This window comes from Manduca sexta, chromosome 3 (genome assembly GCF_014839805.1).
Source record: "Manduca sexta isolate Smith_Timp_Sample1 chromosome 3, JHU_Msex_v1.0, whole genome shotgun sequence".
Classification (NCBI taxonomy): domain Eukaryota; kingdom Metazoa; phylum Arthropoda; class Insecta; order Lepidoptera; family Sphingidae; genus Manduca; species Manduca sexta.
In genome coordinates, this window is record NC_051117.1 from 6,149,829 (window position 1) to 6,163,339 (window position 13,511).

Here is a 13,511-nt window from a genome sequence, read left to right on the forward strand (position 1 = left end):
TAGCGATCGATTTTATGAATTCTTTCAATACCTCCTGGCCGCTAGGAAATGGTATTATATTACCATATGTCTACATTAATCGGTACTCACTGCCAGATGTCCTAGGACTTAGATCTCCGTATACCCTAGGGCCTAGTGGTACGATCAGCAACAAAAGTCGATGAACAAATACTAATTTACAAAACACCTAAACATTGAAACGGACCACAAATCACTTACCAAAGACGAGTACAGATTAAGGTTATCATTTCAATGTTACAAAAGTCGCTAAACATTTTATAACTTGACAATGCATTAGTTGATGAATCTCATTATTGAATCTATACTTCTATACTATTATATAAAGCTGAAAAGTTTGTTTGTTTGTTTGACCGCGCTAATCTCAGGAACTACCGGATTAGACTGCAAAAATATTTTTGTGTTGGATAACCCTTTGTTAGTGGAGTGCTATAGGCTATATATCATTACGCTATGCCCAATAGGAGCGGAGCAGTAATGAAACATGTTGCAAAAACGGGCAAAATTTATTAGTTTTGAGAGCTTCTGTTGCGTGCGCTGCTTAAACGGTTAAAGTTATGCAAACATGATGTATGACGGGATTGTTCCTCTTAAAAAGTTTTACATAAATATATAATAAAACAAAGTCCCCCGCTGCATCTGTCTGCCTGAACGTGTTAAACTCAAAAACTACCCAACGTATTAAGATGAAATTTGGTATGGGGACAGTTTGAGACCCTGGGAAGAACATAGGCTTACGGGAAAATATATAGCGTGACTTTTATAAGGGAAAACTTTAGCCCGAAAAACTTTATATCGCGGGTGGAGCCGCGGGCAAAAGCCTCGTACATCATTAAAAAATATGAAAAAATAAACTGACGTTTACGTTGAAACTTTCGAGGAGAATCTCCTGTCAGAATAATTTTGAATTTACATATTTGTTTTTTAAACCGGCCAGTGCTCTATAAAATAGGATGTTTAAAATGTAATTAACCTATTCCTATTAATGTTATAATATTACTTTCTAATATATTATGATGTTTTGTTCATACTTAAAAATTTATAATTCTGGTTATTAACTTCAATATATACTATTATATAAACCTAAAGGGTTTGTTTCTTTGAATGCGCTAAACTCAGGAACTACTTAACTGATTTTGAAAATATTTCACTAATAGGAAGCTACATTACTCTTAAGCCCTACACGCTACTTTCTATCCAGGGTAAATATAAAGCACGACTTTTATCTTTGAAAAACTTTTTCACGCGGGCAGAGTAGCGAGCCAAAGCTAGTATGTTATAAAATAACAATTTAAATAACATCCTGGACTGTTGTATTTATTCGACAATGTTTTGATAGTAAAAAACGCGGTGCGCTGCGCTTCGCGATATTGGTGTCTTGAAGCTTGATGGGTTCAATTTAACGAATAGAAAAAAAGCTTGCATATAAAACAAAGAATTTGCTAATTTCAGCCACATTTGTATATATTACAGATCATAAAAATTGTCGCTAGTAATGTTTAGCAGTTAATGGTTTGACAGCGTTCAGCTACTTTTGTAGTTCAATTATAACAAGTTGTTTTGTTTTTAAATTAATCAGCAACTTATGGTAAATGATAATGATTAGGAAATATTGGAAACAAATTATGTTCAACGACTTCTGTTGCTGACTGTACATTAATTATTATATCTCTGCTGTCATTTAATTAATTTTACACTAAAGAGTTTCCTAAAACGCTCAATTATTGCCATCACGTCATATTTATTAAACTTAACATCAGCGTCCAATTTACATTCACGCTAAACAAACATCCTGCAGCCTTTTTTATTGACCTTAGCATTCGCCAAATGATTTTATTATATTAAAGAAATAACAATGAACGAAATCGTGGAAGTGTATCTTAATTATACATTTTTATTTTTTTACTCGATTTCTATCGAACCCGGAACCCCACGAAGAAACCAATGAAACAAGCAAATTCGATAATATTCCCCATTACCTAACTAAAACAACATAGCGTGACATTGGCATTACGAACCACGACGTAAACACGCACAATTTGTGAACAACGGGACATTCCTAGCGTGACACTCTTGTTTGTATTTATGGCATGGCATTGTTTGCGAATATTCGTTTGTCGACTTGGGTTGGCATTCTTCGTATTTCGCGAATTGCGCGTTTCGTGCATTGCACTCAAGATTTTTTGAATAGAAATGTAATGTGATTGGTACTCGAAATATAATATTTATAGAAGCTAAAACAGAATCTAGCTTGTTATTTCTAGAAGAAAAACAGTATTATCTACATCAGGTGTCATTTTCTTTAAGAGACTCTCCCAGGAAAACGGCGCGCTTACCGCTTTTTTAAAACCTATGTACTTATTACAAAAAAAATAATCATATTTCTGCAACATGTTATCTTTACTTTGGTTATTTATATTTAATTATATTGTATCATTAATTTCATCATGAAAATCTCATTAAAATGTATCCCTGCATATCGCCCGAAAATACACATCATATTATTTTAATACTATTTTGCAACAATTTATTTGACGATGACACCTAAACCGAAAGATAGTTAACCTCTAAAATTATGAGGTAACATCTCTCCTAAATTATCAGAAAACTAGTACACATAACTCTTTCCTAAATAAATAAAACTAACAAGCATCAATATAGTAGGTTAGTCAATGCGCTAAAAATACCAGAGCTTGAGAGAATCGCGTAAACAACTCGTAAACACTCGCCCACGCTACGCTGGGCTAATGGACAGAGGTTTTACCTGGCTTTTATCTATATTGACAGTAGATAAAGTCACTTACCACCACCGTCACCTACCATCAAGATCAGCGGGCGATATGGTAGATAATCTCACCTACCACAGACTATAAAATATTGCCGCATGTTTCAATGTTCAAGTCTTAAGGCGCAAATGAAGACTAAGCATGGGCTTTATTTGGTCACTGCATATCTCGTATGCCAGACAGGAATAGAGGAATATATAGTGTAAAATTTGAGAAAAAAATTGTTACCATGGACTCACTGAGTTTCAAATTAAATGTATTTTTAACCGACTTCAAAAAAAGAAGGAGGTTGCCATTCGACTGTATTGTTTTGTTGCCTCAGAACTTTTGATGATTTTTTTTTCACCATATAAGTTTAATTTTTGTTGGACCTTCGACTTCGGAAATACATCAGAAAACTCTTAAAATGATGTCGTCAACTATGATATCCTCAACGTAAATTGATTTTGACTAACAAAAAAAAAACTTGACCATTCCAATTTTGAGTAACCAAAATATTAATATAATATTTGCTTTTGCCTACGATTCGGCCCGAACATTTTTTCTGGGATAAATGTTTACCCACGATAGAAATCTCATGCTTTGGTCTCCTATAATTGAAGAGGCACGTCACATTGTTAATTGTAAAAATGCTACGAAATTGTTTTTATTATATGCCGTGTAACCTTCGTTGGATGTCTTTAAAGAAATAAATAAATAAATAGTGTTGTTTTTTTGCTATGTTCAAATAACACTACATTTTGCCTGCAAGTCCGCCCGCGTAATTTTTTTTCCGACCTAAAAGCCTATAGCACTCAAAAATAATATACCTTATTATTACTAAACAAAAGTTTAGTTTCTTAGATTAGCACGTTCAAACTCTTCCGCTTTATAAATTAGTATAGATCAAGACCTAAGCAAAAAACAGACGTCACGTACTATTTTTCTTATAGTACGTATATGGTCCGCTTGATGTATGTGTACAGCATAATAATGACAATGAATAACCAATGTTATATAACGCTGAATGTTAATGAATTTGGTGCTAAACCCATTTATACGAGGTCATCAGAGCAATACGGATAATATAGCATTGATAATTTTTTGTTTAGAAAATTTTTGTAAAAGTATTACTTGATATTTGTGGTACAGTATTGCGACAATTAGTTCAATCTGGTATTTAAACGTTAAAAACACAAAACTGACGAGTTTAATTGTGATGTGGGTTTTTTCATCTTAAAAATTACTCAGTCGCAACTCGGAGTTAGGAAGTTGGCGGTGTGATACCCTTGGGCCTCGGATAGTTATATAAAGCCGTTGGTCCTGCGCCTGATCTCTCCGGTTATGTCGGATTGCTGTGTCACCGGACTATGAGAGTGAAGGAACGGAGAATACACCTGTGTATTGCGCACACTTGTGCACTATATCTCCTGCGTACCTGCCTGATCTTTGTTGAGATTTGGCGCCGCGGCCGAAATTCGGTTAGGAAGGAATCTTTTAGTTTGGAATATTTTTTAAGTTAATTAAAACATATTATAGACTTTATTATAATAAAATTTACCATCGATTTATATACTTTAACTAGACCTATATCTACTTATATATATAAAAATGAATCCTTATTGCCCTTGGTTAACGCCATCACGCGTGAGCGGCTGGACAGATTTCACTAATTTTTTTTGTTGTGTTTGTTATTATCAGAAGGATCTTATGAAATAAAAAATTCAGGAAGTTGAGCGGAACGTGAGAAAATTTAAGAAAAGTTAATTTCAGCGATTGACAGAATGCGCGCTGCAAATTCATAGTTAAGACGGAACTACGTCTGTCAGGTCAACTTGACAACTACTAACATATAAAACTAACAAGAGTTATATTATTTTTGACATGTTTCTCCTGACATTGAACTTACAAAGGCAGCTGGAAACCGTTTTTAAAATTGCCATAAACTATGTCACTGAAACCATTAGGTAATTAAATTCACCCAACCTCACCCAGAACGTATTTAATTTGCCTAATTGTGTTAGGCAGAATTGTGTCATCGCGAAAGGTGTGTTTTACTTACTTTATTGTTAATTAGTAACAGTTCCACCCAATTAAGGCAATTAGTAAGCAAAAAGAAGTCATTTTGTATGTAAATCTTGCTATAAGGTAAAAAATAATTTGAATCGAGTATTATTAAAGATCTTTTGTTTATTTTTTTACTATAATGAAGCGTGCAATACAATTTTGATATATTACTACTTACATTACTTTTATCCTTTTGCTAGTTTTCCGGGATAAAATGTAGCGTTATAACACTTAGGAGTATTGTAGCTTCCTATTATTATTATTCCTATATTCCAAAAATGTTATACTTTATTGACGGAATCTAAAATAATGAATAACATTTTACGGATTCAAATAAAATCATTTCATTTCATTATAAAAAAAAAGTAATCAAAATCGGTTCAGTAATTCCAAAGATTAACCCCTACAAACATACCCACAAATTTTGCCTCTTTATAAAAATAATATAGATTTAGCGTTTTTAACATTTATTTGTTTGACAATTAACTTAAAACTAGTATTTAGTACTTATAACAAAAACTTAGTTATTTACTAAAAGACAAATTTTAATCAAATTAGTTAACAAATTAACAAGAAAGCAAGAACATAAAAATATAACTAGCGAAATGGAACGATTATGAACGTCCATCCGATCCTAAGCAAGCCAAAGTGTATCCCCAACGCAGTGGTCCGCAGGCCAGCCGATTCAGTTTCGCGGCCTTTTTCTTTTTTTATTTCGCACGACTTATCACGTCTCCTTGCTTATTAAAATTTATTTCACATCACATCACATCTTTGACAGTATTACTCCGGTCAGCCCTTCTAATTATACCAAATAGGTTTAGGCTACAGCGTCATCGCCCGCAAACCCTCATTTAACTCCCTTAAAAAGGAAAGGGAAATATACTTATTGCAAACTAGAACAAAAGCTCTTTATTGTTTTATTCTAAGGAATACTTCCTGAAAACAGTTTATTTGAACAATTGTCAGTTTCCGTTGAATTGTGTTCAATTGACGCGACTAATTCTTTAATCATGAATTGTTTATATGTGATATACGTGTTTATAAACAAATAGTTTAATTACATTATAGTTAGTAGACGAAAGTGATGTTATTTATCAGTTTTCGAAAATGTTATTTATTTCTAGTTGAATTACTGCGAAATTTGGTTCTTGACTCCCTCGCGTATACTTCGTTCCCAGGGAAATGTAGTCTATAAAACTATAGCACATAAGGACTATAATATAGCCACCTAATATCGCCTTGTAGTAGTAGTAAAATATTCAAAATCGAAATAGTATATTTATATCCGACCGAATAGCAATCACCGTATTTAAGGCGTTAACCCTCCATGTTGCATAAGTGTGTCGCGTTCAGAGATAAGCCTGTGTTTATCCGCAAAACCGGCCGGCATAATTGTATCGACTGGCAAGCGGCAATCGTCACTCGTCAGTCGACATCATCATGGCTCCAGTTGCCAAGTGCATTGGGGACGTCCCCTATAAAAATGGCTTCAATAACGGCATTCAAACAAAAAACTTTTCCTTCAACTTGTATAATTGGAAACCCTATTCTACAAAGAAAAAGTTTTACTTTGCTATTTATAAATAAATAACCAAACCCAACGTGGGTAGCTGTAACAAAATATCGATTTTATATTTACAATGGGAGCAAAAAAGCGATGATTCACAAAATACAGTCGCCATTATTCAATTGGCTTAACAGGTACTGCGTTGGGTTCGTGTGGGGTTCTATAGACCCTTTGCCTTTATAATATAGTAACATGAAATAGGGATTTTAATTTACTTAATTATTTTTTTTATTAAGCATTTTATTGATTTTCTGTGAAACAATTTTCCATAATAGTTTAGGATTGGAATGAGAGTTAAAGATCAATAGCATTAACAGATAATGATAGGTTGAAATAAAAAAACCAAAGTGAATATTTTTCGCCATAAAATTAATATAGTTCACTGTCTAAAAGAATGGTAATTGTATTTCGTAATAAATAATCACTATCAGCCATAAATATTTTCAACGCCAAAGAACGCTGGCCCATTGCCGAGCATTGAGAAGAGGGATTTATGTTGGCGGCCACTGAAAACAATGCAATGTTTGATGGTTGTCAGAGAACAACGGACCTTCGAGGTAATTCTTGTGCGTTTGGTCTTCACACCGAAACTATTCAGAATCCGCCCGTCCGTCATGTCATCATAAGTAAACCATGGATCCCCCACCACCTTTAGTGCTTACGTAACTTCAACGGTCTCTAGTAATTTCCCGGTTTGCCAACAATTTAGCAGGTCGACGCTCTAACTGACTAACCATATTGTTACACTATGCAAATGAGCACACATTGTCGCGTGAAGAAACTATTGCACTGGCTTTCTGTGCATCCGCTAGCGTTAGGAAAACGCATTTTATGCAATACAATGTCTTGACATTATTTGTTCAGTCCTCATCTAGAACATCGAAGTACAATTTTCCTAGAGGAATTGTGAGTGGGGTTTGATGAGGGGTGAGGTGATCAGAAGGTCCTTTTTCAAAATCCTGATAGAGCAACATACTGCGTGGACTTTCTAACACGTTTCGGACTGGAACCAAGTTGTGCATCTGGACTAATTCTTCCTTAACGAGAGAATACTTCATATTATCTCCCAAAAACATAAAACCCAAATCTAGTGTATATTAAAGACCTTCTACGTCGTCCTTAGTTCTGATCATGATCTCTCACCAACATCTTCCCCATAACGCCACCCGTACGGCGTCGTATACAGGAGTGTCAAAGTGGTATCTGACCATCATATTAAAGATCCTAAAAAAACCTTTGAATCCTCGAACCCGCTACAATAAATAAGGAAATCATTTGCGTCCCGTTGATTGGTATGCGCGGAGTGCGCCGGATGCGGTGAACATCCGCGCCGCCATACTGACTGACATTGTAGCTAGCGGTTGTTTGAACACCGGGACTTTCGATTTTAGGTGTCCCGGAAAACGTATCCTGACTGCAGTGAAATTGCAGACGGATTTTTAACACTGTTGGTGTTAGCATTAATGCTTATCAAGTAGGTTCGTATTTTTTTATGTTCTATTTTCAATTGTCTTGTCACACGTCAATGTATTGCAAATAACATGAATAACCAGAACCCAACTTGAAATTGGCACAATGTACTACATCAATTGCCATAAAAAACATGAATGAATATAATTGTCATACAAAAGAAAACTATTATTAATATATGTTTTAGGAATGATTAAAATCATTGTAACTGTGTGTAATCAGGTTCGTTCACATTTTGGTGACTGTTCTGAGTAAAAACAGTTTTTAATGAAAATATGTAATGAAATGATTTATTTGAATCAGTAAAATGTGATACATTATTTAGATTCCGTCAATATTAACTCTACTACCAGTTCGGAAAGCAGTTCTCACCAAAATCAGTTTAAGGTAAAGACTACAGTGCAGGATAAGGAGAGGAGCAAAAAAATACAATTGGTTTTTTATTGTTTAGAGCAGTTCATTTATATGCTAGTAAAATAAGTAATAAAATAAAACACTCCCACGATTCTTTTTTATTTACAAGGAACTCTGGTATGTAGAATATTATTTGACTTAACAATTATCATTTATATTAGTAAGAAATAGTATATTGGGATGCGTGATGTAAATCCAAAAACAACCATATCAGATAAATCCGACCGTTTATATGCGAGAATTAGTATTTGCATAATTTTAGATATATTCCAGTATCGATACATTCATAAACAAAATTTTATTCATAGCATTTTTTTCTTCTTCCATAACTTTATCCCTAAGGGCTGCTGAGGTAACTCTCTTAAGAAATAAGCAGAGGTTAAATAATGCGTATACAATATACCCTATATATAGCTTAATATACCCTTTCTAAGATGTAATGTGTAGTCAGAGATATGTCCAATCACTGTTGAAGTAAACGTTGCCCAAATCAATACAGTATGCTAACCACATGACGTGTATACTGGTGGTAGGTCTCTCATATGTGAGAGTCAGCTTGGGTAGGTACCACCGCAATGTCTATTTCTGTCGCCAAGCAGTGTGTAGTCACTGTTGTGTTCCAGTGAAGGACATTGTGGCCAGTGTCACTATTGGAGATAATAAGAATTAACATCTCATGTCTCAGGATGGGAATCGCAGTGGAATGGCAAACAATACTTTATAATTCAAGGTGTTGCATGGTGTTTCTACTGTTTGTGGGCGGTCGTATCGCTTACCATCAGGCGAACGGCAATCTCGTCTCGTCATTCAAAGCAATAAAGAAAGTGCCTGCAATGATTTATTTTCCGAAGAATTGTTTGCTAAATAAATGATTGATTCTATTTGAACCCTATTCGTTTCGTTATAACAATTTGATAAATTACGAATAGCTTTACAATTCGATCAATGAATCAGCGATTTTTGATGAGAAACACTAAAAACAGTTTCTTTATAAAAAAAAGTTTATTTGAGTGTGTAAAGATTTTTTCATTTTTTTGTAAATTAAATTAAATTTTGTAAAAATGCCCAATTTAAATTATTAATCATATGTTTTTACAGGTTTTCATAAACTGTTTAGTCATTTACGATATTATTTTTTAAAGTATATACTTAAATGTGTACAGGAGAGCGTAATGCAAAAACAAATAGGTAACAATGAAAATAGGTACAAAAGGTATTTATTTGATTCAAGATTCATCAACAACGTCATCTACTCAATATAATTATTATTTAAAAATATTATTTCATTTTCACATTAAAACCTGATTGAAGTCTAAACTGGAGAATTCTTTTCGTTTGAAGAAAAATGTTCGGAATAAAGTTGCCGCTACCGCCAATAGATGGCGCTAGTTGAAAATTACATCGCGCTATGGTTTACATTACTGCGAAAATATAAGGCTGCCGAGACTTCTCGTTGAAGTTACAATTGACGTTTTGTCGATTAAGAAACAAGATTTGTCTTGAAAGGGCGTTGACTGGCCAATAGTCTGGTCAAGGCCTGTAGAATACCTTGAAAATATAACTTCTAGAACTTTAGCATCTAGGACAAAAGTCATAAGTCCAGAAATATTTCTGGACTTTTATGTTGAAGTCTGTGGATTCTTGTTGAACCTAGCGTGTTGTTCCTTGCGGAATGCACATGATATGCGCGCTATCATAATATGCGGCTGCAACTCGCAATCATAAATTTTATTTTTAGTATAAAAGTAGATAAAAGCGGCGATAGCCTAGTTGGGTGTGGAACGGACTGCCAAGACGAATGTCCGCAGGTTCAAATCCCAAGGGCACACACCTCTGATTTTTCTAAAATCATGTGTGTATTCTTTGTGAATTTATCGTTCGCTTTAACGGTGAAGGAAAACACCGTGAGGAAACCTGCACATCTGAGAAGTTCTCTATAGGAATTTCGAAGGTGTGTGAAGTCTACCAATCCGCACTAGGCCAGCGTGGTGGACTAAGGCCTAATCCCTCTCAGTAGTAGAGGAGGCCCGTGCTCAGCAGTGGGCAAGTATATAATACAGGGCTGATATTATTATTATAAAAATTAGACTGTGTACATAACAGTAATGTTGCATAGCAAATAACAATGATAGGTCGTCCTGACATCGTATTCTGTAACGTTGGGAAGTGAATATAATTTTCTTAATAATTCTATGCTTTATATTACCTGGTGAATGTGATAATATGCAGATACGTTGATACTGGACACTGTATTTAATTCGGGTCAAATCACTTAAAGTAATAATTATAATTGGAATTACATACAGAAGAAAATTAAATAAATTTAACAAAAGCTAACCTACTATGTAATATAAAAATATATCTATCCAACAGGTCTATAACTATTTAATTATAAACTTTTTAATGGATTTTGATGAATATAACACCAATAGATCAAGTCCATAATTGTCATAAAACATACAGGCAACTATTTACCCTGAATATATGTACGGTAAGATTTAATTAAAAAACAATACAGATTGTGTAAACAAAATCACTTTTTCAGGCAAGTGGGCCGCAACCTGATCATCCCTGGTGGTACGCGCACCATCGACGCGACCGGCAAGCTGGTGATGCCTGGTGGAATCGACCCCCACACCCACTTCGAGCTGGAAATGATGGGCGCGAAGACAGCTGATGACTTCTATAAAGGCACACGCGCGGCTGTTGCTGGAGGCACCACTACTGTTAGTGAGTATCGGAAGACTTCATCGTTAAATCAGATTCTTTTTAACCGACTTTAAAAAAGGAAGTTATCAATTCGGCGTGATTTTTTTTAACACTAACTGTTGAGAGAATGTTAAACATAATGTTTGTGGCATAATGTAGTATCTGTTAGATTTTAAAAAGGTTGTTTTTTTACTTTGACTTTTAAAACGGTTCGTTCACGGGATATATCCGTGTATAAATTACACCGGTCAACACGATTTTTGAGTCTGGCTCCTGAATGTGAAATTTTGGTTTCTCCTATGTTACAAATAAATAAAAAAATAACTGTTCCGATCAAAGTTTGCTTTTGTAGAAACTAGAGCAATTTTACTGATTTCAAAAAACACATACAAATTTTTATACTTTCTCTGTAATTTTACGATAAAAAAAGTTTTTATTGAACATCAAAGTCTTTCTTATACAAGAACTATGACTAATAATAGCAAACAAATAGAAAATAACAAAAAATCATGTTCAAAAATGTTTTTTTTTAGTGGATCTTTTATGTTTGTGTGCGTAATAATCCCCAAATATAATCTCCCATCATACTCTCGTTGTACTGCCCTTTATAATGTCGTTCAAAGTCCAGCACATCTTGGTAAAAACTTTCTCCCTGCTCCTCTGAATAGGCACCCATATTATCTTTAAATTTGTCCAGGTGAGCATGTAGCATATGGAGTTTATGGGACATTCTGCAGTCCATCAATTTAAAACTTTCAAGCATAGTTTCACTGAACTCTTCATAATTGTCGACTCTGTGATTTCCAAAAAAACATTTGACTACTGTTTTCAAACGTTTCCAGGATTATTTTTCATGAGCAATAAGGAATTTTGTGAAATCATCGCTGCTCATTATTTGTTTTATTTGTGGTCCAACAAAAATACCAGTTTTAACTTTAGCTTCAGATAATTTGGGAAAAAATCTCTTTAAATATTCAATACCTTCAGAATTATGATCTAGAGCTTTTAAAGCAAATCTAGCAATTACTCTAGCAATTACACAAATTGCTTCATTAGCCCTAATTTTATATGTAACGGTAGCATCAATATTTATTTAGGCTCTACCATTGGTTTTACTTTTACAGTATATTTTCCAACTTGAAATTAACACAAGCACTGTGAGGCGCCCATTTCTTATCTTGATTCAGTATTTTGAGGTTATAATAATACTCATAGTCTTCGCAATGCTTCAAAATCGTTGGCAAAGCAAATTTTATGCTTCTTACTTTAATAAATTCACCGCAAATAAAACAGAATTAATCAACATCCTGTTTACACTTTCTTGGTGCCATTTTCTAACCAAGTACGACATAAAAGTCGGTTGTTACAACTCAAATATACTTTTTTTAAATAGTAATAGACTAGTAAACACTCACTACTGCCGTTCAGACATAATTCACAATTTGCAATTAAAATGATCAAAATGCTACCGCCTATTGCTCATAAGAATCAATTAAAATCTTCAAAACGTACTTATTAACATAAATCAGACAAAAGCAAACTTTAAGAGTTAAAAATGGATATCCGAGTGTTTTTTGATGTTTGGAATCAGAATTCAAGCATTAGAACAGAAACACAAAAAAAAAAAAAATTTTTGTCGACTTGTGTTATTATATAACATTAACTGACCCGACAGACGTCGTTCTGTCAAAAACTGCTGGAATAGGTCCCAAAAACTTATAACAAGGATTATAAGGAGACTTATAAGAAGGACAAGTTCTGGTGATAATGATTTCTTAATAAAACTATTATGCGAATTTATCGCGGTTTTTATCCCGTTACCGCGAAGGTTGCAGTCTTCGAAACGTCGGGAAAAAATTAATATAATATAAAAACCGCGATATAATCCGCAAAATAGTTTTTATTTAAAGTTCTAGTGACGGCGTCTTTTATAAAGCGAACATGTGATATCTTTCATTTTCAGATATTTTGTATTAAAATAATGTCTGTTTATGCCGCCATTTTTGTGCAAGCATGTTTTAGTTAATAACCAGGCATGCATGGCAGTCGTTTATTCAAGCTCTTTGTGTCTAAATATTAGAACTGTAGGACGATTTAACGCCTTTTTCATTTTTCCAGTTGACTTTGTGCTGCCGCAGAAAGGCCAGTCTTTGCTGGAAGCGTACGCGAATTGGAGAGAAAAGGCTGACAACAAGGTATGTACATTGACTTACTGCTTTTTTCCTTATTATGAAATAATGTCCATGTCTAATATTGTGATTTAAAATGCAATTTTGGAAGACGTTTTGTATATAAAATATATTTAAATGTTCTCTGAAATCAGTCTAGATGTCTTGTTGGAGGGAATGTCAACTGAGTATACATAGGGTGCTGCGTTTAATAAAGTTCAATATATAACATTTTATCAGAAATGACTAATTTGTTTTCGTTGTAGTTCAGTATTTTACTTGTAAAAGAGAAGATGGTTCCTAGATTATGGATTTGATTCTCTGAATTAC

The 13,511-nt window shown here is 34.0% G+C and overlaps 1 protein-coding gene across 3 annotated transcripts in view; it reads left to right on the forward strand.

Annotated features, from left to right (window-relative positions):
• LOC115443825 (dihydropyrimidinase) overlaps positions 1-13,511 on the forward strand; it is a 61,683-nt gene that overhangs the window by 38,917 nt on the left and 9,255 nt on the right. For all 3 annotated transcript variants that reach the window (XM_037439027.1, XM_037439028.1, XM_037439025.1), the window contains exons 3-4: positions 10,850-11,034; positions 13,132-13,208. In XM_037439027.1, coding sequence (XP_037294924.1) covers positions 10,850-11,034; positions 13,132-13,208 — 262 coding nt within the window. The remainder of the gene's footprint in view (positions 1-10,849; positions 11,035-13,131; positions 13,209-13,511) is intronic.